The 27,537-nt window shown below is 50.9% G+C and overlaps 1 protein-coding gene across 3 annotated transcripts in view; it reads left to right on the top strand.

The window, feature by feature from the left end:
* Positions 1 to 27,537, top strand: part of Stk40 (serine/threonine kinase 40) — a 38,336-nt gene extending 10,799 nt beyond the window's left edge. For 2 of the 3 annotated variants that reach the window (XM_003471293.5, XM_063236086.1), the window contains exons 2-11: positions 10,436 to 10,555; positions 12,407 to 12,492; positions 12,847 to 12,990; positions 15,172 to 15,399; positions 16,114 to 16,166; positions 22,922 to 23,037; positions 23,583 to 23,727; positions 23,831 to 23,950; positions 24,115 to 24,199; positions 25,313 to 27,537. In XM_003471293.5, coding sequence (XP_003471341.1) covers positions 10,444 to 10,555; positions 12,407 to 12,492; positions 12,847 to 12,990; positions 15,172 to 15,399; positions 16,114 to 16,166; positions 22,922 to 23,037; positions 23,583 to 23,727; positions 23,831 to 23,950; positions 24,115 to 24,199; positions 25,313 to 25,531 — 1,308 coding nt within the window. In that variant the 5' untranslated portion in view covers positions 10,436 to 10,443 and the 3' untranslated portion in view covers positions 25,532 to 27,537. The remainder of the gene's footprint in view (positions 1 to 10,435; positions 10,556 to 12,406; positions 12,493 to 12,846; positions 12,991 to 15,171; positions 15,400 to 16,113; positions 16,167 to 22,921; positions 23,038 to 23,582; positions 23,728 to 23,830; positions 23,951 to 24,114; positions 24,200 to 25,312) is intronic. The other variant, XM_063236085.1, reaches the window with a different exon arrangement.

Below are 27,537 nucleotides of genomic sequence, written 5' to 3'. Positions count from 1 at the left end.
GTGTACTGAGTTGACTGTGAATGAAGAACAGGTGTGAGAGAAGTTTGGGACCCTGGCATGTGAGTGCTGAGACTCAGTATGAGGTTAGCTTCCAGAGTGCTTGGCCCCAGACAGGTGGAGGTGCCACCTTTGCATGGGAGGAGGAAGACTCAGTAACCCAACCTAGAGACCCCACTCAGGGACCCTGCAGCGTCTCTTGGGGTCAAGGATAGCCTTCCTCCTTCTCTGCTTACTTACAGCTCCCAGACTCCAGAAGAGGAAATATAAAGGACACTGCCTTCTCTTTGTTGGCCTTTTTTTTTTTAATCCTTTTGAGACACAGTCTCATTATACAGTTCAGGCTGGCCTTTAGCTCACTCTGTAGCCCAGGCTGGTTTTGAACTTGCAGCCATCCTCCTGCCTCAGCCTCCCTTCTTATAACCAGGCCAGTTTCAGATGGAGTGGGGACAGTTGAGGAAGCAGTGTGATCACACAGAAGGAATGTAGGCTTCAGTAAAAGTGAACTGTGTTTACCTTCCAGCTTTTCAACAGCTAGCCAGGTATAGTAACTTTCAGCATGTCTCAGTATGTCTGAATCTCAGTTTCCTTTTTAGAACGTGTTGTTTTTGTGGTTTCAGAGGAGAAAATCAATTATAATTAAGTGTTTGCAAATGCTTTATAAACTATAAACCCCTGTGCAAAAATTAGGATAGTTAATATAAAAATGTGGGCCTTCCATAAGGATTCTACGTCTGAAATTCAGCACTTCTAGAGAGGGCGTGGAGAACTGGCCAGAGACCTGGCAGCCCTCAGGTGCGAATGCTGGCCCATAAAGCACAGATTCATAAGTTATCTTAGTTCACATTGCTTACCTCAAGATTTGTCATTGCAGGAGTCTGCTAAAGGCAGAATTAGGCCTCTTTTCTGGGGAAGTGAGGATGGTAGGAATTTTTCTGGCCAGTGGAGGAACCCGCTGCTGGTGAACCAGGCTGTCACTCTTACTGTTCCACACCCTGCAGCAGGAAGGGAGACCATGCTAGATACAGAAGGGATGTTTCTGGATCAGGGGTTCTCTATCCTTTCCTCAGTGGGGGATCTTTCCAAGCTGCCGCATGGAAGGGTTTGTAGGAGTGGCTCTCCAGAAGCAACCACTTGACCAGACACATCCCCAGGTAGTCAGCGAGCTTAGACCCTGAGGTGCATTTCTGATGTGGGACTTCATGGTCAAACTCTCCAACACCAGTGCAGCCCCCATGGGCTGCCAGGACACTGTCTTCCAGATGCCGTTGGTGCATTCTGGCTAATCTAGATGTGTTTCTTTCGGTTCCACTCCAACCCCTGGCCTCTAGTTGGACAGTTTGCCCACAAATCAAACCTTGTACCTTCTTATGTAGCTGTCTCTGCTGCTCCAGCAGCCATTAGTGCCTTCTGGATGTGTGATGCTCGGTCACTGTTTTGTCTTTCAGCAGCCTGTCAGGCACTGGGTTGGGTACAGGCAAACAGACATGAATGAGAGCCCACAGCTGGGATGGAGGAGTCAGCTAAACCAATGGCTGCAGCCTCATGGCAGAGAATAGGTGTGTTTGGGTGCTCTGGGAGCTGGAGCAGGAGTAGCAGCACTGGAAGGCAGCCTTCCCCCAGGACCTGCTACATAGGCCTCACTCCAGTGAGCGCTGACTGATGAGCCAGCCAGGAGAAGGGCAGGGCGGGGTGTTATAGCACATTCAAGGACTCATGAGTCATTTGTTATGGCTGCATATAGGGTGCACAGGAGGACAGTGAAATAGGGGAAGTAGCTCACTGAGGTGCTGGAGTTTCTGTTTTCTTTTTCTTCTCTTTTTCATATTATTTTACTCTTTTAAGTCAGGGTCTCACTATGTAGTCCAGGCTGGCCTTGAACTCACTGTGTAGTCGAGGCTGACCTCAAACTTGTGGCAGTCCTTCTGGATACAAGAATGCACCACCATGCCCAGTTTGAGTTTCTTCCGAAAAATGTGGGAAGCCTTGGAGGACCTCCACTGCTGACAGTGATACTGCAGCCTACTGAAATGGGCTATTTGTTCAGCTCCAGTTACCCTGGTAGCTTCGGTGGCATTTTCTGATGGAGTGGCTCCTTCCTACCCAACCTGAGGGAGATCAGTGTCATTGGTATCCATCAGTCCCACCCCATATCCCCTGGTGAGGAGAAAGTCTGAGAATGTGCTACAAAAAGGCAGTCTGATGGTGGACTGGAGGCTGCAGGAGGCCTTCCTTTTCCCCATTCATGGCCATACAGTATTAAACTCCTAGGTTGGCCTGCCCAACAAGTACAAGGTTCCACCTGTGCACCCAAAGAAGACCCTTCGAACCTGTGAATCAGGTTCGAACTGTTCCAGAGAGTAGACTTTCACTTTGCCCAGAAGGACCTAAGAGGAAATTCCAGACATCGTAACCCTTCTCCATTAAACACTGAGCATGTGTCATCTAAGAACAAGTGCGTAGAACATTCTCTTATGTAACCACAGCACTTTTCAAATTCAGGAAGTGTAACTGGTATGATACTGTTGTCTAATATATGTCCTATTAGATTTTGTCCAGTGATCAATCATTTATAACTTTTTTACCAGGATCTCTCCTTGTTTATATGCTCTGGTAGTCTGGAATAGTTCTCCTGTATCTGACATTGATATTTTTGAAGTGGATAGGCCAATTTTGTTGGGTATATCTCAATTTGAGTTTGTCTCATGATTAGATTCAGTGTATACATTTTTGGACAAAAAAAAATAACATAAGTAATGGATGCATCTTTGTCATGTGCATGATATCAGGAAATATGTGATAAGCATTATTGGCAATATTAACTTTGACCATTTGGTTCAGATTGCAGCTTGCTTTTTACCAGCTGAGGTGATTTACACACACAGGAATTTCACTGCGTTTAAAACTACTGTTCAGTTGTTTTTGACAAATACACACACTCAGAAACTGTCATAGTAAACATTTTACAGTCCACCCTATGTATCTACCACTTCCCCAAGTCCTGCTTCAAACCATCTTGGAGTCAAGGCACCACATCTTAATGCCAGACGCCCACGCTTATACTGAAACTGGAGCATGACAGTAGAGCTCTGCAGTGTGACCTTATCCTCTTGGACAGTCTCTTACTGTGCCCTGAGTGGATAATTGTCAACTGGTGCACCAGCTTTTGCTACAGAATAGTCTCTACTTCCCCAAGCACAATAAACAAGAAGACACCATGCTTTGTGCCTCCACTCAAAAGCCAGCCTTTCCCCTGAGCCTTATGCAACTGTCTGCTGCGGTGTGCACAGCTGGCCCTGCCCAGCACTGCTCCACTTCCACAGAAGCTCCAGCTCACCCCAGGTGTATTGGTCAGTTTTTCCTTGCTGTGACCAAATACCTGACATACACCACTTATAAAGGAATAAAGGTTTATTTATTTTAACCCAACAGCTTCAGAGGGTTCAGTCCATAATTGGCTGTTAGAACATCATAGTGATTGGGCAGACAAGGGAAAGCTGCTCACCTAATGGCAGCCAGGAAGTAGAGTAAGAAGGAAACAACCAGAAAGGAAGAGACCAAGGGCAACATTTAACATTCAAAGCCCACTTCTAGTGACCTGCTTCATCTAGTCAGGCTATACCCCCTATAAACCATTCAACTCTGAACTCATCAGTGTATTAATCCATTTACCTCGTGATCTGCTTATCTTCTTAGGCCCCACATCTGAACACTGATGCATTACGGATCATACCTTCAATGCATGAGTCTTTGGGGAACAGCTTGTTTTTGTTTTGTTTTGTTTTAATTTAAAAAAAAATTTTTTTGGTACCAGGGATTGAACTCATGACCTAGTGATTGCCAGGCAGGCACTTATAACACTGAGCTAAATCCCCAGCCTGAACGGCTTGTTTTTGGTTTTGTTTGATTTGCTTTTGTGTTTTTGAGACGAGGTCTCAACATACAGTTCAGGTTGGCTTTGAACTCACTATGTAGTGAGTTCAGCCTAAGAGGCTGACCTCAAACTCAGGCCATCCTCCTGGGGGCAGGATTACAGATGAGTGACAACATGCCAGGCAAAACGCTTTATGTTCAAGCCATAACACCAGGTCTCTTCCCCATTGGATGCAACATGGCACTCTGGCTGTCCATCAGATCACTCAGGCCTATAGTCTCACCCAACAGACAGACAGCAGGTTCAAGGCCAATGAAGCCTTCATTCTGCTTACATTCCTCCTTTTGCTCCCCTGTCTCCCAAATCAGTGCCTAACTGTCCCTTTCTCCCGGGTGGGAGAGATTTAGTGCTGCTGTGTTTAAGCTAATGATAGCACAATGTTTCGTACATACCCTATCCTAACAGGTGTACTCTGGTAAGCCTTCGTGTAGGTTATCTCACTTCATCCTTAGAACTACCTTGTAAGTAGAGAGCTGCCCTGTGCTCTGTAGTTTGTAGACACCTTGTAGATGCCAGAATAAGTACCTTGTGTAACAGCTGGTCAGTAGGAGGTGATGGTACTGGAGTTTGAACCAAGGTCTGACTTATTCCAAAACCCTGGAGTCCAACCAGAGTGGATTATGTAGGCCAAGATGGTGAGTTCTTCAGCCTCCTGGTGACTGGGCCAGGCATAAGACAGCTGGTTCCCTCAGTCCATTTCACCCCCAAATGTAATGCAAATGTCCCCCCCTTGTGTTATGAAGTAAAAAAGACCAAGACATATTGTTCTATCCACAGTGCCTTTGGGTGCCCTTGGGCAGAGACTCTTTTTCTTTCCCTTGGATCTGGGGTCTGCCAAGATCCCTTTCCAATAGATCGTATTAGGACTGAGCCACAGATAAGTGGGGAGCTCTGTGCTGACTTCCAGTGCCAGGTGGGCTGGAGAGCAGTGTGGGGTCTCTGACTTCAGTAGACAGTGACAGAGGTAAAGACCAGAAGACACAACTGCAAGTTCAGGACCACTTATTTTGTGCTGACTGCCTTCTTTTTGACAGCCAGAAGACATGGGCACAGGGACTGAGACTGCTGACAGGGACAGAATGAATGCTGGAGCTTTTGGCTCTGTCTGACCCCGCAGCATCGATACGGTCCTTTGGCTCCTTCGAAGGCCTTGGCAGCGGCTGACAAAACATGGCTCCCAGCTGCTGTTACTACACACACAGATGCACATTCACACAGCAAGTAGTTCACCGGGCTGGGACCATGGTTCGTTCCCTTGCAGGGATTGGCCTTGTTCTTCTTCACCACACTCCAGAAACCCAAAGGTCACTGCAAGAGTCCCAGGAGTGCAGAGCCCCGCTGCTGCCTGTGTTGGCGGAGGGAGGAGGGTCCCTCTTCCCTGTGCCTGTGCATCCCGTGGCAGGGACCACGTTTGGCCTCCTCCTGTGTATGTCCATGTGCAGGTGCCTGTGAGAGTGCTTCTGCATGTGAGAATGGACTAAACCCTTGGCCACGCTTCAGCTGCCTTGTAGTTGGGTGGAGCTGAGCACGCACGGAGTGCGGAGGACACTGGCTGTTTCCTTAGCTCAGTACCATCTTTCTCTGTAGTCTGCCTCCCTGAAGATGAGTGACGGTCTGCCATCAGTTCCTTACCTGGCCACCCCACCCAACTCTCCCCATGTACCCTGTCATGCCGTGCCGCAGGACTCTGGACATCCTCATCCTTGGAACCCTGTGTATCTCTCATGCCCAGCTCTCCCAGCTGGGCTCACATCGCCCAGTTGTTTAAGGATGAGATAAGCTTAGCACCCAACTGACAGGGTACAATCGGGTGTCCCCAGCAGAGACATGCCTCAGTGGCTGCTTTAGAACTGAGGCCCACAGCCCACTTGCAGCTTGGCCAAGCACACGGAGCCCCTGATTTTAGCAGTAAGTAGCATATCTGGCTGCCGCAGAGGCAGGGCTGCCATGCTGGTTTCTCTTTCTACCTGCTTCCTGCCTCTACCCTGCCCACTCTTTGTTGCCACCTCCCCCATTGTTGTCTCATTGAGCTTCCTGTGGAGTTCAAGTTCTGAGGGACTGGCGCTGACTTGTGAACAGAGCACATGGGGAAGGGGTGACAGGTTCAAAACTCTAGAGACTCTGAAGCCAAGTTGAGTTGCTGGGGTGCTGAGCAGGGCATCAGAAACTCCAAGCAAAAGCTGCAGCTGAGCCAGCTGGGTCGAGAGCCTGGGTACCTAATCTTTCTGAGGCTTGTGGAGTTAGAGCTGTATCATCACAGACCTCACCGCCAAACCTATGGGATCCTGCGACACGTATTTGTAGATGTGCCTCTAGAGGAAGCACATCGGGTGAGGGCTGGTTTTCCCTGGAAGTCTGTCCCCAGAAGCTTCATCTTTTGCTCTCTTCTCTAGTGTTCACCACCACAGCTTCTGATTTCTCAGGCCTGCCTCTTCACCATGTTTCCGTCAACTGAGTGCACGAAAGGATGTTCAGGAAGGGAGACAGCCTGGCTACCTCTTCCCTGCCAGCATCTTTTTCCTCTCTCTGCCCATCTGCTCCCCTCCTTCTGTCTGCCTGCATCTTGGAGCAGTTCCCGTGCCATTCGCTTGAGTAGAATCATAAGTGGGATGGGTGGGGTCAGGCTGAGCCCACTCATTGTCTGGGCTGCAGCTGCTCCCTGCAAACTGTCGTCTAGACCATGTGTAGGCACACAGGCAGTGTCTACACAGATGTGACCCACCTTCCTGGTGCTCTCCAGGGAACCAGGAAAGAGAGGAAGCTCAGCATCTCAGAAGATAGAGAGCAGGATCAGAACATAGTGATACAGAATTCTGTTGAGCAGGGAGGGGGCAACTGTGGCAGGTGCAGGGCTGCTGACCCTGATAGGAAGCATCCCCAGCTAAAGGGAAGGTGTTTGTACATTTGTGGAGTATTTGCTGAGCTAGGCACCAAGGTGTGATGGGTTTATAAAATATGGTTTTGCTTTCTTGGTGAAGTTTTTAGAGGGAGGTTTTCTGGTGGTGGGGCAGACACTCAGCGTGCAAACACACACCATTTCAGGCTGAGGGAATTCTTGTGAAGGAAGTGACAACACTGTGAGACTGAGACCCACTAGTTATGAGGCTGTCAAAGAAGGCTTCTCAAGTGATACTGACAGGGCCGTGGGGGTCAGCCAGGCAAAACACAGGAGCACCATGCCAGGCGGTCTGCTGGCTTCCTGCGGTGTTTCTAGACACACTTTGGTTCTCCCTGCTTTTGTGTGCATTTGCTTCCAGTGTGACCCCCTTGGCAGAAAGCACATGGGAGCCCCGCTGTGGTTTCTGCTCCCCCTGCAGACTGCTGAGCCACAGAGTGGTGTGGTCCTCATACCCTCAGCATTAAGTCGTTTTTGTTTTCTTTTTGGTGTGTGGGGTCATCTCTCCTGCTCTCCAGCTCACTACAAGTAGTCTTTAGGGTTCAGAATAAAAATGGAAGCAAGAGTACATGAGAATTTCAGCCACCTGGTGGATAATTACCTGTTCTATAGGCCTTCCAGGAATATCAGCAAAAACAAATTAAAGGAAAAGGCAGTCATATTCAACTACATAAATGTGTAACCATTGTTTTATAGATAGAATAAGTTACAGGATGAAGGTAAAAACTACATTCTATGTCAGTTACAGCCTTAAAATATAAAGAGCTCCTAAAAACAGTAACACTAGGGGCCAGGGATTTAGCTCAGCAGCACAAGTGCCTGCCTGGCAAGCACTAGGTTGAGAGTTTGAGCCCCTGAACCCCCCCACCCCCCGCAAAAAGAAAAACCAGTAACTTTACCTGAGCACAGTGGTACACACCTGTAATCCCAGCACTTGGGAGGCTGAGGAAGGAGACTCACCATAAATTTAAGGCCAACCTGGGCTACATAGTGAGTTCAAGGCCAACCTGAATTACCTAGTGAGACCTTGTCTCAAAAAAGGAAAAAACAAAAAACCCCTAGTACATACATAACAAAAATAAAGAATGTAATTTCATTTTTTAAAAAATACAACCAGTAAGCATGAGAAATGAGTTCAATCCCAGAAATAAGTGGGTTTTTTTGTTTGTTTGTTTGTTTTTTGGTGGTAGTACCAGGGATTGAACTTACAACCTTTCACTTGCCAAGCAGGCATTTATGCCACTGAGCTAAATCCCCAGCCCCAAGAATTTTGAATTTTTAAAAATGGTGTACTTTTTATTACCCATCTAAGTGGCCATTTACAAACAGAATAAAAGCCAAAGTGGCTATTTATTTGGAGACAGAGTCTCACATTGTAATTCAGGCTGACCTAAACTCACTGTGTGGTCCTGGCTGGCCTCAAACTTGGAGCAATCCTCCTGCCTCAGCCTCCAAAGTGCTAGGATTACAGGCATGTGCCACCATGCCCAGCACAAAATGGCAATTTATAAGAGTAAAGAATATCCTGATGCAACTTCTAGGACACTTCCATATAGATGATAGGATTGTAAATTGGCATAACCTGGGAAATGGTCTGTTCATATATGCTAAACACCTCTAAAAAAGGTGCACCCCATTTGATTCTACAGTTCTGTCTCTTGGAATTTATTTTGATGGGGTGAGAGAGGAAAGCCAAGATGTATGTGCATAATTATTAACAAAAAGTAAGCAGAGGAGAGAAGCCAGATGAATAACAGTGTCTTTATGTTGAGGAGACTGTAGTTATCTCAAACGATGCTACAGAAGAATATTGCCGGCGTGTTAATAATGGTTGTTTTGGGTTTTTGACAGTTTTATTAGGATATATTTCACATACTGTAAATATCAGTCTAGTAATAGGTGGCAAAAAAGGATGCTCACATCACAGTATGATCCAAATTTTTGTAGTAATAAAAGCTATATTAGCATATAGAAAGGAAAAGTCTACCCAAATATGGTTTCTTTCCCTCCTTTTTTTCTTTTTTATGCAGTGCTGGGGATTAAATCCAGGGCCTTATGCACGGAAGGCCAGTGAATAAATTACAGGAGTGTGGGGTTCTGTGTTTCTGGGCCCTGTGAGGAAACCTGAAGCCCATACCCTTAGTGTAGCTGTCATGCGTCCCTCTCTGAATCCCCTGTCACCACCCCTTGCATCACTTTGCATACCCCAGCAACACGAACTGTGCACTGTGCGTGGCCTGTTCCTTGCATACCTTTTTGTTTGTTTGTTTGTTTCTGGAGATCGAATCTAGGGCTTTTGCACTGAGCTACACCTCTAGCCCTTTTTAATTTATTTATTTATTATTTTTATCTTGATGTAGGGTCTTGCTAAGTTGCCTGTACTGGGCTCAGAATTATAGTCCTTCTGCTTCAGCCTCCCAGATTGGTGGACTTAAAGGTATATGGCACACCTGATGTTTACCTGTATACATTTGCTGATTCTCTGAAGTGTCTGTGGTCCCTCGCCCAGCTCATTCTGCTGTCACCTGCTCAGGGAATTTTCCCCTGATCCCTTAGTCCATAGTGGGCGTCCCTAAGTCCTCTGCCTTTGTTCCAGTTTGGCTTTTGCAGTGTTTAACTTTGGAGAATTGGATGGAACAACTCCCCTTCACCAACTTTTTAAAAAAATCTGTATCAAGAGGTTAGTGTCTTCCAGAATGTAGCTCTTTTGTCCACCTTTCATTGGAACCCTGGAAGAGACAGGGATTAGCAGACAAACCAAAGTGCTCAGCAATGTCCAGTGGTGATCTTAATCCAGCTCTTATGTGCACAGTGACTATATTTTTTTTTTCTTAAAAATAATTCAAGAAAATTTGAAAGTAAAAGTGAAGTGGGGACAGGGATTTAGCTCAGGGGCCTAAGCGCCTGCCTGGCCAGTTCAAGGTCATGAGTTTGATCCCTGGTACCAAAAAAAAAAAAAAAAAAAAAGAGACAGTCAGCCTCCCTGTTAGCAAATTTAGGGTGTTGTTTCATCCGAGAAGACCTAAGGGCCAACGATTTTGGAAGAGGGAGTTTTTAGGGCAGTGGTCCTCAAACTTGGTGGGCATCAGATGCCCCAGGCCTTATGTGTAACATGCATTTCCCAGGGCCCAGGCCCTACCACTCTAGAGACGGGTCAGGAGTGGGCACCTTTGGCTGTGGGTATTTGGAGGGAAGGCTGTGCTTTGGGAACACGCTTCAGGGTTGAGGCTCAGTTCTGTAGGGCTGGTTCACCTCCTCTGTTTGTCTCTGACCGTTACTTAGGCTCTTGTTTGACTTTAGCATGTACAACAAAGCTCAGTTTCCTTTTCTCTGCATTTCCCTAGCCCTTTTGCCGTGGGCTGGCTCTTCAGTTCTGTGGACTTTATCTGCTATCTTAAAGTACCTAACTAATCCCAAGTAAAGGAGCTATGTTTCTTGTCACTGGACACCTCAGATGCTCCTCTGGATAGTGAGGAGGTAGCAGCAGCGGGAGTAGCAACCACAGCTGTCCGACACATCCTGAAGACAGACTCACAGGCAAGGTTAGTGTTAAAAAAAAAAAGTCATTGACTTACTCAGTGAGAAGGGATCTTTTCTGTTTTGTCTAGAGCTGAGAATGAAGCGGAGAGCATCAGACAGAGGAGCTGGGGAAACGTCTGCCAGGGTAAAGGCTCTAGGGAGTGGCATTTCCGGAAATAATGCAAAGCGAGCTGGACCATTCATCCTTGGTAAGCCTTGGACCATCAGGAGATGGGTATGCTCAGCCAGGGCAGGGCACGTGGGCTCACACAGTCTTACTGCAGGTAGCAGAATGAGATATCTACACACAGCCATATGGGATCTTGACTATGTCTCTGTTTGGACCCACACTTCTTCATCTCAATTTTTTTTTCTTCCTTTATTTGCAGTGCTTGAGATCAGGCCTCATGCATAAGGCCCATGGGAGCCTCAGGGATGCTAGACTAGCACCTTGCCACCCAGCTACATCCCCAGCACTCACTTCACCACTTAAAATGGAATGTATGCTTATCAATGGAAGACACAGGTCCTAGTTCATTCTGTAACAATGCTGCCAGTTTTGTTGTGGCCATAGCAGCCTTAGATCAGTCTCAGCAGAGAGCTAGACTCTATTTCTTACACAAAGAATCCTGTGAGTGCCGTAAAAATTCTGTACGCCCTCAAGAAGCACACAACTGCTTTAGAACCCAAGATCTGGGCTGGGAACATAGTTCAGTGGTAGAGTTCTTGCCTAGCATATCCAAAGCCCCAGGTTTTATCATTGATACAACAAAAAGGAACAAAAATCCACACCAAGAGCCATCATCTAAGATACTGCCTTAACTATTTTTGAGTGGCATGTTTTATTCACAGTGTCTTATGTTGTGCCCCCCACTGCAGTTTCTTATAAAATGGATGTAGAAATCCTATAGCATTATGTGTTTCCAGGAGGCCAGAAGGAGAGCAGAGCTTTCTGCACGATTCTAGAGGCCCAGCAAGTCCAGGTCACCTATGGTCAGGGTTGTGGGTAAGGTGGTGCCAGAGACCCTGAATCTCCCATGCCAGAGGCTGGGTATGACTTCTGCCTACAGACCCATGATAGTTGTAGCTCATCAGTGGAGCCCGCTTTGCACCAGCCCTGGGCTATTTCCTTGAGATGCAGCAATGATAAAGACCGATAAGTTCCTGTCCTCATGGAATTTAACATTCTGGTTGGAGAAACAGAGTAAACAGGAAACAAGATCATTACCATGCTGCTGAGTGCCTTGAGAGACTACACAGAGGATGTGAGAGTGAAAAGGGCCTGGCCAGGCATGGTGGCGCAGATCTGTAATCTCAGCCCTCGGGAGGCAGAAGCAGAAGTATCACTGTGAGTTTAAGGCCAGCCTGGGCTATACAGTGAGTTCAAAGCCAGCCTAAACTACATAGTGACACCTTGCCTTTTAAAAAAAAAAAAGAAAGAAAGAAACAGAGAAAAAGTCACCGTGGGAGCCTGTTGCAGTTGTAATGTCCTTGCTTCTCTTGCTGGAGTGGCTGAGTCAGAGCTTATGTGACAACCATTTTTACAGATGATCCCCAGAATTTCCAGCATTTACCCAGTGAAACTCTCTTTTCTCTTTTCTGTTCTGTTCTTTCCTTTCCTCTTTTCGCTTCCTTCTTTCCTTATTTTGTTTTTTTCTGAGACAGGCACTGGTTTGTTAGCCCAGACAGACATTAGCCCTTACTATTGCGTTCTGCCCAGCCTGAAAACCCCTCCTTTAAGGAGGGTACCAAAGCCAGGTACAGGCCAGGGGTTTAGCTCAGCGGCTCAAAGCACTTGCCTAATAAATGTGAGGTCCTCAGTTCGATCCCCAGTACCAAAAAAAAGAAAGAAAAATAGTGGGGTACAACTCAGGTAAAGGCATATATATTCCTCTCCATTTTTGGAAGAAAAACCAGGAGAATGCTCTACCAGAAGACTTTGGGGTGGTCAGTTCAGTGGGCATGGACTGGTACCTACCTGAAGAGACAACAGTGTAGTGATGTGGAACTGTGATAGACAGGGCTTCTAAAAGGTAAGCAAGTGGCCCTCTGTGCCATAGGTCCCCGTCTGGGCAACTCGCCAGTGCCAAGCATTGTGCAGTGTTTGGCAAGGAAAGATGGCACGGATGACTTCTATCAGCTGAAGGTAGGCAAGGCATGGGGCGGGGGACTTGGGCCCCGGGCCTATGCGGGTGGCTTCCTCCTCCCTCCACTCCTCCTTTGCCCCTCATCACTTGTGAGCAAGAGTATCCCCATTCTTCCCATAAAGCCATCAGATTCACAGTCTTGCTCAGAATGTCTCTTGATTTAAAGAGCTCTATTTGTGCTTAAGTTACAGGCCTGTCCCATTAAGAAAAATGACCTTCCATACACATGTTTGTATGTGAGCTATGCACAAGTGTCTTGTGGTAGAAAGCAACCTCTGTGTCCCATTTCATTTATTTTGCTGCATAAAGGAAGGTGGTTGATCTTTTGATTTTCCTTTTGTGCTTCCCTGAAGATCCTTACTCTTGAGGAGAGGGGTGACCAAGGCATAGAGAGCCAAGAGGAGAGGCAAGGCAAGATGCTGCTGCACACCGAGTACTCTCTGCTCTCTCTCCTACACACCCAGGATGGCGTGGTGCACCACCACGGGCTCTTCCAGGTAAGTGTCCTCTCCACCCTTGGTTGGCTTCAGGGGCTGGCGCTGGCTGGGGTTATATCCATCTCGTGAGCAGCTCCCAGCATGTGACTCTCTAGTGTCCCCACCTTGCTAGGTACATCAGGACTTGCTGGGCGGGGTGGGCTGGAGGTCAGGCTGGGGCTGTGCTGGCTGCCGCTTCTTTTTTTTTTTTTTTTTTTTTTTTAAATTGGTACCAGGGATCGAACTCACAACTGCCTGCTTGCAAGGCAGGCGCTTATGCCGCTGAGCTAAATCCCCAGCCCCTGGCTGCTGCTTCTATAGCCCTAGTCTCAGCCTAACAGGAAAACACACAGGTTGCATCTTAAGCAGCCAGGCTTTCCTTGAAGGACTGCTTTTCCGAGAAAAAGGAAAAACAGGAAGTTACTTAAAGATACCCAGGGTTCTTTCCAGCTGTGTTGTCAGCAATTGGCCAGACTGGAAGAGAAGGGGACAATGAGGGGAACTGGGGTTTGGGGCCACCTGGAGACCTCCACAGTTGTTGGAACCAACAGTCCTTTGGCCTGCTGAGGCATTGAAGTTTGTTCAGCACATGTCCTTGAGCTCCTGTGTCATACATTCCAAGTCTCTTAGGAAAGGTACTGCTAAGCAGTTTGTACCCAGAAAAGAACCATCTGGGACAGAACTGAAATCGTGTCTGGAACATGGAGAGTTGGGTTCAGAAGGACTGGGAGGTCCCCTCCTCAGGTCTGGAAGCAGCCCTCTCCTTGGCATAGCCTTTGCTGCCAGATGCCAGCCATAACTGGCTTCGGAAAGGTGGACCTGATACTCGAGTGGTTGCACCGTGCCAGGGAGACTTAGGGGTTTTGAAGCTGACAGGCCTAGATTCAGGTTGTGTGACCTCAGGCAAGGTTCCGGTCTGAGCTGCAGATCTCTCATCTGTAGAAAGTGGAGAATGGTAAAAGCCCCTCCCTGATAAAGAGTCAGGAAGATGAGTGAGACCAAGCAGCTGTGGTGCACTCTCATGGTCATTGCTGCCTCAGGCAGTAAAAACTCCTTGTCAGCTCCATTTCCTGCCATAGAACAAATGGGGGGGCCTGGTGTGGTGGTGCCTGCCTGTAAGTCCAGCACTCAGGAGGCTGAGGCAAGAGAATCACTGCAAGTTCGAGGCTGGGCTACGTAATGAGTTCATGGCCAGCCTAAACTAGATAATAAAACAGAACAACAATAACAAAAAGCTTGGCTTTCATTCTTGTCCTTCTGAATAAGAGGACCTAGGGGATCAAAACTATTACTTCTAGTGTGGTATTTCTAGCCCAGACACTAGGCTGAGGAATGTGAAGATTTGATCTTTCTGGAGTTCCCCAGAGGGCATGGTCAGTCTGCTGGGAATGACACCAAGGGCCTCCTCAGATTGGCAGGATGAAAGTTTCCAGGTTGTACTGTTTTTGTCTCGTTTGAATACCTTGCAGAGAAAAGACAGTGGATCTAGGCCTTGCAACCATGGTATGAATAGCAATACCCACTTGCAGGACGCTGACTACAGCAGGCCCTAGTGGGTGGTTGTCCCATTCATTCTTCACAGCCAGGAAAAGATAGATCACTAGCTCCCTTTTAGAGCTGAGAGCTAGAGACGGGATCTTCATCAAACTGCCCAGGTCCTACAACTAAGAGGTGGATGTGGGGCCAACCCTGGCTGCCTGAGGCCAGAGCTATACTCCTGGCCACAATTATGTGACTGCCCAAAAGTACTCTGGCTGAAGAAAGACTATTGTCTGGGACGCACAGAATACTGTGTGAGCCTTAGAGCCTTCCAGGATTGACCTCTAATTCCCACCATCTTGGCTATGTAATTAATAGAATCTGGGAATGCTGTAGATGGAGGATGCCCACACCCCAGTGTCATTGTCCCTGCACTTGGCTTTAAATGTCCAGCCCTGATCCTAGTCCTTATTTTCATCCTAGTCCTTTGCATTGTGACCAAGCCTGAAGCTTTGAGATGTTTTCACCTCAGCCTTGGGCCTGGTACTTGGCAGGGAAGCTGAATGATAATGCTCAGGACCCTCCTTTAGGCTCCCCACCATACCTGCAGCCTTGCTCTGGGCCACTCATTGGTTTGAGTACACAGCTCCAGGGGAGAGTACAAAGCCTGCCGTTGGCCTTATGGCCCACAGCCAAGGCCTGGTCTGCCTGTCTGTCTCACAGGATCGCACTTGTGAAATCGTTGAAGACACAGAATCCAGCCGCATGGTTAAGAAGATGAAGAAGCGCATCTGCCTTGTCCTGGACTGCCTGTGTGCACATGACTTCAGCGACAAGACTGCCGACCTGATCAACCTGCAGCACTATGTCATCAAAGAGAAGAGGCTCAGTGAGCGGGAGACAGTGGTCATCTTCTACGACGTGGTGCGCGTAGTGGAGGCCTTGCACCAGGTGAGTCCCTACACCACTGCTGTCTTCCACTCTGCCCCAGAAAGAAGCCCCCCTTTTGTGTTGCTCAGTGGAAAAAAGCTGTGTCCCATCCTCACCCGGGTATGCACTGCAGCTGGGAGTTTCCAGAGGAAAAAAGCTGAATAACAAGTACCCCGGGTGAGCCACAGTGCTGCAGGCCACACCCGTGTCCCTGTGAGGGCCCACCAGACAGCCCACAGAACCCCAAGCAGTAACTCTTTGTGTGTCAAGTAACTAAACTATAGTGTCCCAGCTCAGGGACAAATAGCCACCTGTTACCACAGCCCACCTGAGCTCTTTGTAGGACTGGGACTCGGTCACCATGAGGTGCAAGGCAAGAGAGCCTGAGCCTCTTCTGGGCACACAGTTTCGGTGGCAGAACTTGCAGTGCTTAGTTAAGAGTTCTGACTGCTCATCTCTGACCCCTGTCCCAGGCTAAGCTTGCTTTTCTCCCTGGGATGTTCACTGGAGGAGAGGAGAAAAGCAGCTTCCCCACTGGCTACCCTGAGGGGAGAAGGAGTAGAGGCGGCTACCTGGTAGGCCCGGCCTGGGACACAGTGCTCATTCAGACATGGTCGATGAGGCCTGAAAGATGCCTCCTAGAGTGTGCTTTCCCACACACCTGCAGAGCTCACATTCTACAGGTTGGGCGCCTTTCACTTTCCCAGTGCACACCATATACCTGTTGGTTTTCAGAAAAACATTGTGCACAGAGACTTGAAGCTCGGGAACATGGTGCTCAACAAAAGGTAAGGTTCTGTTTCTCCTTCCATGCTCTTGTCTTGCAATTGGGATGGGATACTTGCTCCAAATACTCAGTGCCCTGCAGTCCCCATGGAGATCCCAACTCAAAACACTCACCTCTCCCAGAATCCGAGAGCTTGGATGGGGTGCCTGCTTCTATCCTTGCCACCTGGAAGATGGTGCTTGCTGAGACTGGGAGTTTAGAGCAGCAGAAAGAGAGTTCTGGAAAGGGCTTTGGATATCTTTTCTGGTCCCTTCATTTGTCATGTCTGGCACCTGGACAGTGCTCAGTAAATGATCACATAAATGGAAAAATGGGGGAAGGAGTAAGCACACTGAGGCCTTCCATGGGTTGTGTCGCTCAGAAAACAGACTGAGAGGAGCGTGCAGGAAGCTTAGCAGACAGTGGTCGGAGCAGGGGCAGAGTTGGGCCGATGGGGAAACTGCACTGCCATAAGGCTGCAGCAAGCCTTTGCCTGAAGAGCACTGGAGCTGGATGGCTTTTTGGGTGTCCTAGATCAAGGCATGGAGGTATATGGCTCTCCCTGGATGTGGCTGTCCCTAGGGAAGGGACTTTCTGAAGGAGGACACAGCTGTAAGTAGTCAGAAGCCAGCATTCATGCCAGTGCATTGTACCAGCCTTGGGGAACCAGTGGCAGAGGCCTTAAAACACTGGAGCCCCATTTCAGGCCTCACCGCACCCCAAGAGAGGACCTGGCTCCTTCAGAGTGCTGTAGAGGGGCATCAACCATGCAAAGGGCTCGGACAGACAGGTGGAAGGGACCTCTGGACTGCAGGGCTGGGAACGTCATATCTCCCCTCACCAGCTCTTTCAAGCCATCCTCCCTGACCTCGATCACCTTATGAAACCTTACAGAAAGCAGGCAGCATAAATTCGAGCAGAGATGGTGTGGTGGGTGATTGTTTCTTGATGTGTTCAGCCTAACCCAGGAGGAGCCCTCAACCAGCCTACTATCCCTATAAAGTGACCAGTGCCACGTATGGTCAGAGGAAAAGAAGCTCAGGCAGCTGGTCCTCTGAGGAGGGTGGTAGCACCAGATCTGGTGTAGGCTGTCTCACCACCCTCCAGCTGCACCCAGTTATGCAGCTGCAAACAGTTTCTGGGCCACAACTCCTACTCCTGTTCCTGTGGAGTTGTCTGATGAAATATTGACCAGAAGACAGATAACACATGGTGGTGATGATGGTAGTTATGGTTGCTGGTACAATAGCAGGAATGGAACCCAGGGCCTTTGCACTGAGCTGGATCTCCAACCCAGTTGGTTTTTTTTTTTTTCTTTTTTTTTTTTTTGTACTGGGAATCAAACTCAGGACCTCGAGCTTGCCACACAGGTGCTTATGCTGCTGAGCTATATCCCCAACCCTCCCCACTTTTTGTAAAATGTTATTTTGAGACAAATTGTCGCTAATTCACTAAATTGACCAGCCTGGGCTCAAACTTCAGATCCTTCTGCCCCAGCCTCCCAGAGTGCTGAAATTATAGGCATGTGCCACTGTACCTCACCACATATGTATTGAGGACAATTGTGCAGAAAACACTGGAGGCTCGTGGAGGTTCAGGGAGTCTGCCAGCTGAGTCAGTTTATGAAGATGAGGACAGATTTGCCAGCCTGAGAAAGTGAGGAGATGAGAACCTGACCCTGTCATGCTCTGCAGGCTGGAGGGGAGGAAACAGGAAATTCCAGGACTGCTTGAGCCTGTTCAAGCCAAGTGAGGAATCAGGGACGGAGCAGAGATGGAGCAGGCCGTGGGGACTCAGACCTGGCTCATATCCCAGGACTGGACCCTGAGAATTTGTTGGTGTTTTTATTTGCTGATTGGATTCATTCATTTTCTGAGCTCCCGTTTCCTCATGTGTGAACATAGAGATAATTCTACCTTCCTGGAAACATTGGCATGAGATATAAATAAGTGGTATGCAACTGCCTGGTGGGGTTTGGCCCATCATAATCTAGCAGGCCTTGGGGGTTCCTTTGGCCCAGAGATAGGAAAGCAGGCCATATGCTGTCTTCCTCTGGAGGTGCAGCCTAGTGTATATTGAGCGATGCCCAGCAAGGGCCAGCTGTGCCCCAGCCCCAGACTATACTGGAATTGTAAGAGAAGGCCCTGAATTTTGGAGAGTATATTGTCTCAGAGAAGGGTAGTTGGGTCCTGCCCTGCCCCAAGCCTTCTGTGGGACTTTGGACCAGTCACCATCCTGCTCTGGATTTCAGGCCATTGTTCATAAAGAGAGGGCAATTTTTTGAGTGTTATCTGGCTGCAGAGCTCATGTCCTCTCAGATGGACTAGAGAGCGCAGGCCTTCCTCACCCATCACTGGTAGGCTCTGTGTGAGCATCCCAAGGGTTGTCATGGGAACACACAGTGGCAGCTTCTGTCTGCTCACCATACCAGCACACCAGGACTCTGTATGACTAGCGGGTTTGATTCAACTCGCTTCTCTGGTCTCCAGGCTCTGAGCACCTAGACTGGTCCACAGGCTGCTGGGCCCCGACCTCTCTCAGACCCTGCCTGGGCTGCAATCCCTTTAATCTGGTAACCCCTGTTTGATGTTTGGGTTAAGTGGAGGCTCTGGCCACTTTTCACTTAAGTCCACTCTGGTGCTTTAGAAAGAGGCAGAGGGTGGAGAACACAGCTCCCCACACTGCTCATCATGCATCCTTGTCATACTCATCCTGTCCAGGCCTCTCCTTCATGCTTGCTCAGTCAGAGGTCAGCCTGGAAGGGCTCTGACCCCCTCTTACCCATCATCGTGCGTGGTCCTCAGTGGCTCAGGAGGCAGGCAGACAAGCAGAATGCGCCCCAACGAAGGAAATGGGGAGCCGAGCTTGTGAGGCAGCAGCAGGGACAAATTCACCTGCTCAAGACGAGAAGGGGCTGGAACGTGAAGTATTCTTTGGGGTCGTTTGAGGTGGCTGTGGGTTCCATCTCCCTTCCTCCTCCCTTTGGGTAGGCAAGTCGCATACTGGTTCCTAGAAAAGGAGAATACTGACGGCCGGAGGGCCATAGCCAAAGCATGACTCAGAGCAGGCCCTGCTGACGCACATCGCCTGCTCTGCCCCTCGTTGCCATCACCCTTCAGTCAGGGCTACCTGGGGGGCCTGGGACTCCCGGGGAGCTAAGTGCCACCCAGCCAACTTGGGTGGTGGCAGCAGTGAGGGCAGGGGAGTGTTGCCAAGCTTCGGGAGGCCTCAGAGCTGGCCATGTCTTCCTGCGGGAGAGACTCCAGGCGCCTCTGTGGCAGGGCAGTGCAGGCCGCCAGGGCGCCCACTCAGCCGCTCCTCCCCAGCACCCCCGCCCTGCCTGCCTCTTGCTTTCCACCACAGAGGGTTGGAAAATCCTGCCAGCAGGGTGGAATTGAAGGTTCGTCCGTGCTTCAGGGCCTTTGTCGCCCTCCTGCCTCATGGTCAGTGTCTTTCCTGGTATCATTTGTCGGTAGCCACTGCCAGACTTGCCAGCCAGTAGAGGCTAAGAGGATGGTGGCAGCTTCCTGTGTGCCAGACACCAGCCTCAGAGGCTGCTGTGGACTTTATTTTGATGGAACTCCTCAGGCCTGAGAGTCAGGCACTAATACAGTACCTGTCTTACTGATGAGGAAATTGAGGGTTGGCACGAGAGTCAAACTGCAAGGAAGTGGCAGAGCTAGAACTAGGACCCTTGGAATCGGAGTCCCACCTTCCTTCTCTCCTAGCGACTTGAATCTCAGGCCACAGGGTGCATTTGTGGCTGCTGTAGCCGGGGGTGGGGGCTGGGGAAATACACACTGTGGCTTTGTGGGAACCTTCCAGACCAGGGGCCTGAGCAGTCGTCCTGTGTTGGAGCAGTGACATGGGAGGTCAGAGCGGAGCAGCAGCCCTCTTACTGTGTACATGACCCTGCTGAGGCCCCTAACCTGGAGTGGGTCTGCGTGAGAGCGGGATCTGTGGTTCTCCCGGGAACATGCAGACAGATGCCTTTGTTTGCACCAGGCCCTGCCAGTAAAATTCCCCAAGATAGCTGAAGGGCTCTCAGAGCCTCTTGGACTCAGCTCTTGGGGAAATCCACCCTCAGCCGTGCAGCCTGCACCTCTGATGCAACCCTGCCCCCAATCCAGGAGACTTTTCTGTGGAGATGAGATGCAGCCCCAGGCCCCTTGTAGAACTTTCCTTGATCCCATCCACCCAGCTGCAGGGCCCAGCTGGCTGGCACAGGGACAGGGCGCTCCAGCAGGAGGCACCTTTCCTCACTAGTGCTCTTTTCTTTTTTTCCTTTTTTTTAGGCAGGATTTTGCTTAGTTGACAAGGCTGAGTTCAAACTCTCAATCCTCCTGTTCAGCCTAGCCAGGCACTAAAATTATAGCTGTGTGCCACCACACCTGGCCCTAAGGGGCCTCTTGCAGGCACCAGCCTACTCCTCCCACTCAGGTGTGATATAGGAGTCCTCTCTGGGGACTTCTTTTGGTCCACTTTGTGGGCTTCTCAGAAAGGATCAGCGCCCAAAGCTGCCTTCCCCATGACTCTCAGAGTGGGCATCTGATCAGGGCAGAGTCTGAAATAAAAGGCAGGGATGAGTCAGCCTTGATTGAACAGAGGGAACAGTCATTTGGGCTGGGCGTTACACACCTGGGCAGCTGTCAGTCCTGACTGCAAGCTCCAGGGTCCCACAGTCCTGGGTTTGGACCCTGTTCCAGCGCTCACCAGCTGTCTAGTCTTGAGCAAGTCAGATCCCTTTACATCTGTGTGCCAGAGTTGCATCATCTGAAATGGCACAGTGAGAAAATCTCCCTTAAAGCTGTTGTATGGCATAAGTGAAGATAGCCCAGCTCCTTACCACATACTCAACTGATGATGACAGAAGGGACTGGCAGAAGACCAAAATGCCACCCAGGGGTGGACTTCAGAGCTCCTCAGCTGAGCTTCCCAGGCTAGTCACTTCTCCAAAGCAGATTATGAAACATACAGGAGCGCCCCTGCCTGTGCCGTGGCCCTCCAGGGAGCCCGCCCCAGCATGGCTAAACGACCCTTCTGGGCTTGCCAGGTCACTCATGGGAACTTGGGTCCTCCCCCGGGGTCAGGCTTCCAGGCCAGGGAAGAGCACCAGGAGGTGTCCAGTCACCCCTTATGGGTCAGGGAATTGCTGACATGCACCTACTCTTCTTCACATCATTCCAAGACTGCCATGTGCCAGCAGCCATGCTCCTCAGCACACCAGACCCTGGCTTTGCCTGCCCAGGAGCACTGCCGCCCCAGGGGCTGGCCTGCTGCCCCCTCAGTGGTGGGGCTTCCTCACTCCTTCTGCAGCCAAGCACTTTTCCCGTGGAAGAAAGTGGAGGAGGGCTGACTGCTCAAGGCTCTGGGAGGTAGTTCAGCCTTCTAGAGGACCCCAAGATGGCAGAGCTGTCCCTTGTTCCTCACCAGCCCACAGCTCCCTCCCCTCTGAATCAACTGTCCTCCTCAGGAGCCTCCAGGAAATAGGGAATTGGGGGTACATTGAACCAGTAGCTCTGAATCCAGAGAGGGCCAGTGAAGCTGTGTCAGCTATGGGCTCATTGCCATGCTGCAACTGCACCAGGGTGTGGCCTCCTGCCATAGAGGAAGAAGCCAGATGTGGTGGCGCTGTCATCCCAACACTGTAGAAGGCTGAGACAGGAAGACAAGTTTGAGCCTAGCCTGCACAACTTAGTGACACCTTGTCTCAAAATAAAAAATGGCTAGCGATGTGGATCAGTATGAAGGTATGGGTCAGTCCTTAGTACCCCCAAAAGTTGTGTGTCCTCAATAGAGGAAGGGTCTTGTGCCATGCCCTGGCTCCACATGCTTCCAAGGCTAAAAATCTCCTGGAAGTTGCCCAGAAAGGTTCCCAGACCATCCTTGCAGTGCAGGATCTCAGGCGTGCTCTGGCCCGTAGTGGGGTTTTAGAAAGACAGGGTGACTAAGTCTGGGTGTGTTGTTGCGCTGAGCTGCACTGTGACAACCGTGCTGCCACTTTCCCTGCCTGCCGTGTCAGCCTTGAGACGGTAGGGATGTAGGGAAGGGCCAGATGACACAAGCTTGCTCCTCCCAGTCTTGTGCTATGCCTGATTAGATGCCAACACCGAGGTGTTGTGATAGAGACCTGGAGGCCCCAGAAAGTGGGGGGGGGGGGAGGCTGTACTTTTCAACAGGGGCCCTATCTCCCTCTGGAGGACATACTTCTGTCCTCCAGTAGGGGACATGGACACTTCACTGCAGGACCAGGCTTCCCCAGCAAGGCTGCCCTGTGAGCTGGGATCCGTCCCCAGGGACACACTTGGCTGCTTTCTGCAGGAAGATGGGACTCAGTGGGGTGCACAGAGGGGAGTGCTCAGTTGTGCAGGGGAGGCTCAGGACGTGCCGTCATGGTGCTGCCGGTAGAACGGGTCACACACTTCAGGTTTCCCTTTTCATGATGTGTGAGTGAGGGAATCAAACTAAATGTCTAGGTCACTTCCATCTTGGAAGATAGGTGAGGCCATAGAGGGACAATCTCAGAATGTCCTGAGCTGTACCCCTGACGTGCAGCCAGGGAGGCAAGTAGAGGGAGACCTGCAGTGATACACATTCCCGCTACCCAGCTCAGCAGGTGGCCAGCAAAGGATGCAGGTGTGATTCCCTGTCCCTGGATGAGGCTAGGGGCAGTTGTTTTTGTTCAGGGTTGGGGTCTGGCCTAGCAGGATACCTGATTCTGGCCTGGGGGGCAGGCTGTACACACCAGAGCTGGTTCTCTCTCCCCATGGTCCACAGAACGCATCGGATAACCATCACCAACTTCTGCCTCGGGAAGCATCTTGTGAGCGAAGGGGACCTGCTGAAGGACCAGAGGGGGAGCCCCGCCTACATCAGTCCGGACGTGCTCAGCGGTACGGTGCGCTTGTGCCAGACAGCAAGCCCTGGCTGCACGAGGCCAGTGCGTGCCCTGGGCTCAAATCTGGCCTTTACTGGTGGCCCAAGCCAAATCTTTGGTCTAGAGAAGGGGGAAGAGATTCTGGTCACAGAATGGATCAGGCTTAGGAACAAAAGAGACAGGGACAGGATTTCAGGCCGTGTGTTAAAGGACTTTCCTGCTGTGTTAGCCTGCTGGCTTTGCACTGCGCTGTGTTGTGCTGCACGGTGTTAGGCTGCTCTGTTCTGCTCTGCGCCCTTGCACTCTCCCTCGCTGGCTTTGTTTCTCTTTCTTTCTTAGCTAGGAATCTTTTGCTGGGATAACATACCTGAGAATAACTGCTTACAGGAGGAAAGATTTATTTTGGCTCCCGGTTTCTGAGGTTCCAGTCCCTGGTCAGTTGTGAGGCTGAGACCAGTGGAAGAGTGTGGTGGTCTCAGAAGCAGCAGGGGCTGTGGGCTCATGGCAGAGCTATCCCAGGGCTGTCCTTGCCCACTTAGTACTCATGTCCTCTACCTCCAGGCCGGCCGTACCGCGGCAAGCCCAGTGACATGTGGGCCCTGGGAGTGGTGCTCTTCACCATGCTGTATGGCCAGTTCCCCTTTTACGACAGCATCCCACAGGAGCTCTTCCGCAAGATCAAGGCTGCAGAGTACACCATTCCTGAGTGAGTCCTGTCTCTCAGGAGGGGACAGCCGATGGGGAGATAACACAGGGAGCCCTGGAGCCCATGCACCTGTGCTGAGCCCTCTCTCCCTCTCCCTGGGCAGGGACGGGCGGGTCTCTGAGAACACTGTGTGTCTCATCCGGAAACTGCTGGTCCTTGACCCCCAGCAACGCCTGGCTGCCACTGATGTCCTAGAAGCCCTCAGTGCCATCATCGCATCATGGTAAGTGGACTGGTGCTGGGCAGGCACCAGGCTGGGGACTCATGCCTTCTGCGTGCTGTGTGAAGAGCAGCCGCTGTCAGCCTGCTGCTATGCCAGGCAGTCGCCTGTCCAGATTCTTCCCTGAGGAAGTGGGCACAGTGCCTGATCTGTCTCCTCCCCTGCAGGCAGTCCCTGTCTTCTTTGAGCGGGCCTTTACAAGTGGTTCCTGACATTGACGACCAGATGAGCAGTGCAGACAGCTCCCAGGAGGTGAGGGGGGAGGAAGGGGCACAAGTGACAGCTCCCTGCAGACAAGAGGCATCCTTGGAGTGGGAAAGGAGATGTCCGTGCTCTACCTGAGAGAGGGCCGTTGAGGGGGGGAGGCCCTGTCTGGCCCTGTCTCAGCTTCCTCTTCCTGCCCAAGTCACACTTCTCTCCTCTGCTCACTCACTGGGTTCTCTCTTGCCCATCCTGCTTTTCATTTTTCAGATGATTCATTTATCCCTGTTTTCTCTTCTACTCTGGAGAAAGTGCTGGGCCAGGGAAGGAGCAGAGACAGGGCTAGCAGCAGGTGTTGGGTGATCTTAGGGTGCCCTCTGCAGGGCAGGGCTTGGGCTGGTCCCTGGGAGGGAAGGTGGGCCTAAGATGTAAGTCTCCCTTCCTGCCCATCTTGGAGTTCCCAGCAAGTAATGGGCAGATAGAAGCAGAGGGGCCACAGCACAGACTCGTGGCCCTTGAGGAGAGAGTTCCAGGCCTGCCCTGCCGCAGAGCCCACCCTTCCTAGAGCCCAAGCGTCATCCCTCGAAGCCATGCCTGCCCACACCTAGCACATCTCTTTCAGTCCTCATTATGGCATGGGTTCCTGTGTTGCCCAACTGGACAGAGGAAAAAAGCAAGGTTCTGAGAAGTAAAATGGCTTTTCCCAGAGCCATGGCTTGGAAGTAGTGAGCTGAGGCTTGAACCTAAGTCTGATTCTAAAGCCCTGGTTTCCTCTCTGATAGCTAACACAGGGAAAGAATCCTCACTACTGTTTTGCTCACAGTCTGCCTGTGTCCAGGGAACTCAGGCTGGGCTCCTTGTGTGGAGCTGAAGTAACAGGCATCCCGGTTCAAGCACCTGGGCCACATTCTGTTACCCCTCAGCAGAGATTGGTCCCCTCACACCAAGGACGCTAAGGTGACCACTCCCAAGGTCAGAGGTTAGGAAGGAAGAGGTGCTGGTCACACCACAAGTCTGTGCCACAGTTGGAACCAGCCCTGGGCTAGCTGGTGCCTGACGTATGGCACAGGGATGGGCAGCCTCAGCAGGCAGGCTGCCAGTGCTCACGCCCTATCCTCTGTCTCTGCTGCTCTGTTTTTGTCTCCTTTCCCCTCGGCCTCATAGGCGAAGGTGACAGAGGAGTGCTCTCAGTATGAGTTTGAGAACTACATGCGGCAGCAGCTGCTGCTGGCTGAGGAGAAGAGTTCCATACACGAGGCTCGGAGCTGGGTCCCCAAGCGGCAGTTCGGCAGCGTGCCCCCCGTGCGACGGCTGGGCCATGACGCACAGCCCATGACCTCCTTGGACACAGCCATTCTGGCACAGCGCTATCTGCGGAAATAGTGGCCTCAGCCAGGGGCAGCTAGCCCCAGCGCCACCTCTTCTGGCCCCCAGCCCAAGGCCTGGCTGTCAGGGCTGGGTCCTGTAGTGCTGGACTCCCCCAGGCCGCAGTGGGGACAGGGCAGGGACAGGGACAGCCCAGGTCACACATGGGGTCAGCAGAGGTACACAAAGCTACCTTTTGGAATGATTGCTTGATTGTTTGGTTTTTTAATCTGAGAGGCGTAGATAACTAATCTGCTTTTAATCATGACATTTTAATCTACCTCTGTCTCTTTAACCATGCTGTCTCTGGACTGAGTGACGGGAGGAGGAGGGAGCCCACCCAGATGCCCCAGGCCCTGACCCAGCTGGCCAGCCATGGGGGCCACTGCTCCCCACAGTCCAAATAAGCTGAAAGTGCAGCTCGCTGCTGGCTCCCAAACTGAATGCCCACCCTTCCTACTGTCCCAGCCCCTCCCACAGTCCACGCTACCCATCTTCTGACCCCAGCCCCTCAGTCCAAGCTTTGGAAAACCTCCCCTTCATCTGACACCCAATTAAAATATATTTATTTTTTTTTTATAGACCCAACTTCCCTCCCATTTCTAGGTGGCCCAGCTCTTGGCCACACTGCCCCACCCTGGCAGTACAGCAGGGTCTAAGCCCCCACTTGGCCTCCCTCCCAGCCCCTCTCTGCTCCCAGTCCCCAGCTCTGTCTGTTTCTGATGATGGGAGACCTTTCTAGACTTGGCTCTTTCTTTCGTCTCAGTAGCTTCTCTGAGGTGCTGCATGATTGTCCTGTTTCCTCCATCTTTCACATGTACCCAGGTAACCAGGTAACGTGGATGCACAATGTGAAGGGAGCCTGTGGCCGGGCTGGGGAGGCACACTCAGGGCCTGGCCCAGGACATGGCCCTGCTCATATGCTCTCACTCCTGCACCCCACTGCGTTCTCAGAACAAACAGTGGGGCATCGCCCCGCCTGCCCCTGCTCCGGAGAATGCCCCTCCACGGCAGGCATTAGCCAGGGCCTTCCTGGGGCTGGGAGACGAGGAGGTAGGGGGAGAAATGTAGGTATTGAGGTGCTGCTCTGCCTGGCTTGAGAACAGCCCTGCTACCCTTTGAGCCATGATTTTGAAGTGGATGCCAGTCTTGCCAGAAATGCTGTTCTCACCAGAATGCCCTGCCCTGTCCCCCTCCTCACTGGACTTGGCCCTGCCCAGTGTCAAGCAAGGACTCTTCCCTGGACACCTACCCTCCATGTGTCTTCTGCAAGGCCGAGTGTCTCTTCAGGCATCCCCAGGCCCTTCTTGCCTGTCCTTGCTCCTCACTGTGTTTCCCAGAGCGTGAGCTGCCTCCAACCCCCAAAATAGCTGACTCACTGTGAGTGACATTGGGCAAGTTCCCAAACTTCCTTGTGCCTCAGTTTCCCCATCTGGAAAAAATGGGGCCACCTCTTGCCAGCAGTAGCAGGGCCGCCCATCCCCCTTCTTCCCCATGTCCCAATCCTGCACTTGGGCGCCTCCTGCCTTGCCTCAGTGGGTCTGCGGGAGCACCCAGCTCCGCTTCTAGCTCAGCCATCGGCCACTGAGAGCCAGGGCACGGTGCTGTGCTCTTTTCTATATTTATTTGATAAAGTCTCCTAAAGGAGCAGAAATGTGGTCGGCCTGGACTCCCAGCCCTGGGCCTGTCCTCCGGTGAGGCTCGGGCCTGGCCAGGGCTTGCCATGTTGGGGCCCACTTTCCATGTGTGGTCTTTCTCCTCCTTTTCCAAGCAATATCCTCGGGTCTGCACAGCCTGTCAGATAGACTGGTTCCTCCCAAGGGGAGCCCATGAGTCTGATGGCCTTTCTGGAGACGCAGATGAGAGGAGGTTGAGTCTGCCCTCACTGGTGTCACACACTGAGAGAAGTCCTATTGTAAAGAAAACAAAATGGAAAATGTCACAAAAATGTTTGTATAAAGACATATTTTTGTACTACATGGGGACTCTACCTGCATGTCAGCAATAAAACTTCCTTGTCTGGA

This window comes from Cavia porcellus, unplaced genomic scaffold (assembly GCF_034190915.1).
Source record: "Cavia porcellus strain 051 isolate PalLab524CR breed Dunkin Hartley unplaced genomic scaffold, mCavPor4.1 scaffold_25, whole genome shotgun sequence".
Lineage (NCBI taxonomy): Eukaryota > Metazoa > Chordata > Mammalia > Rodentia > Caviidae > Cavia > Cavia porcellus.
Note: the sequence above shows the minus strand (reverse complement) of the source record. Positions and strands in the feature narration are given on the sequence as shown.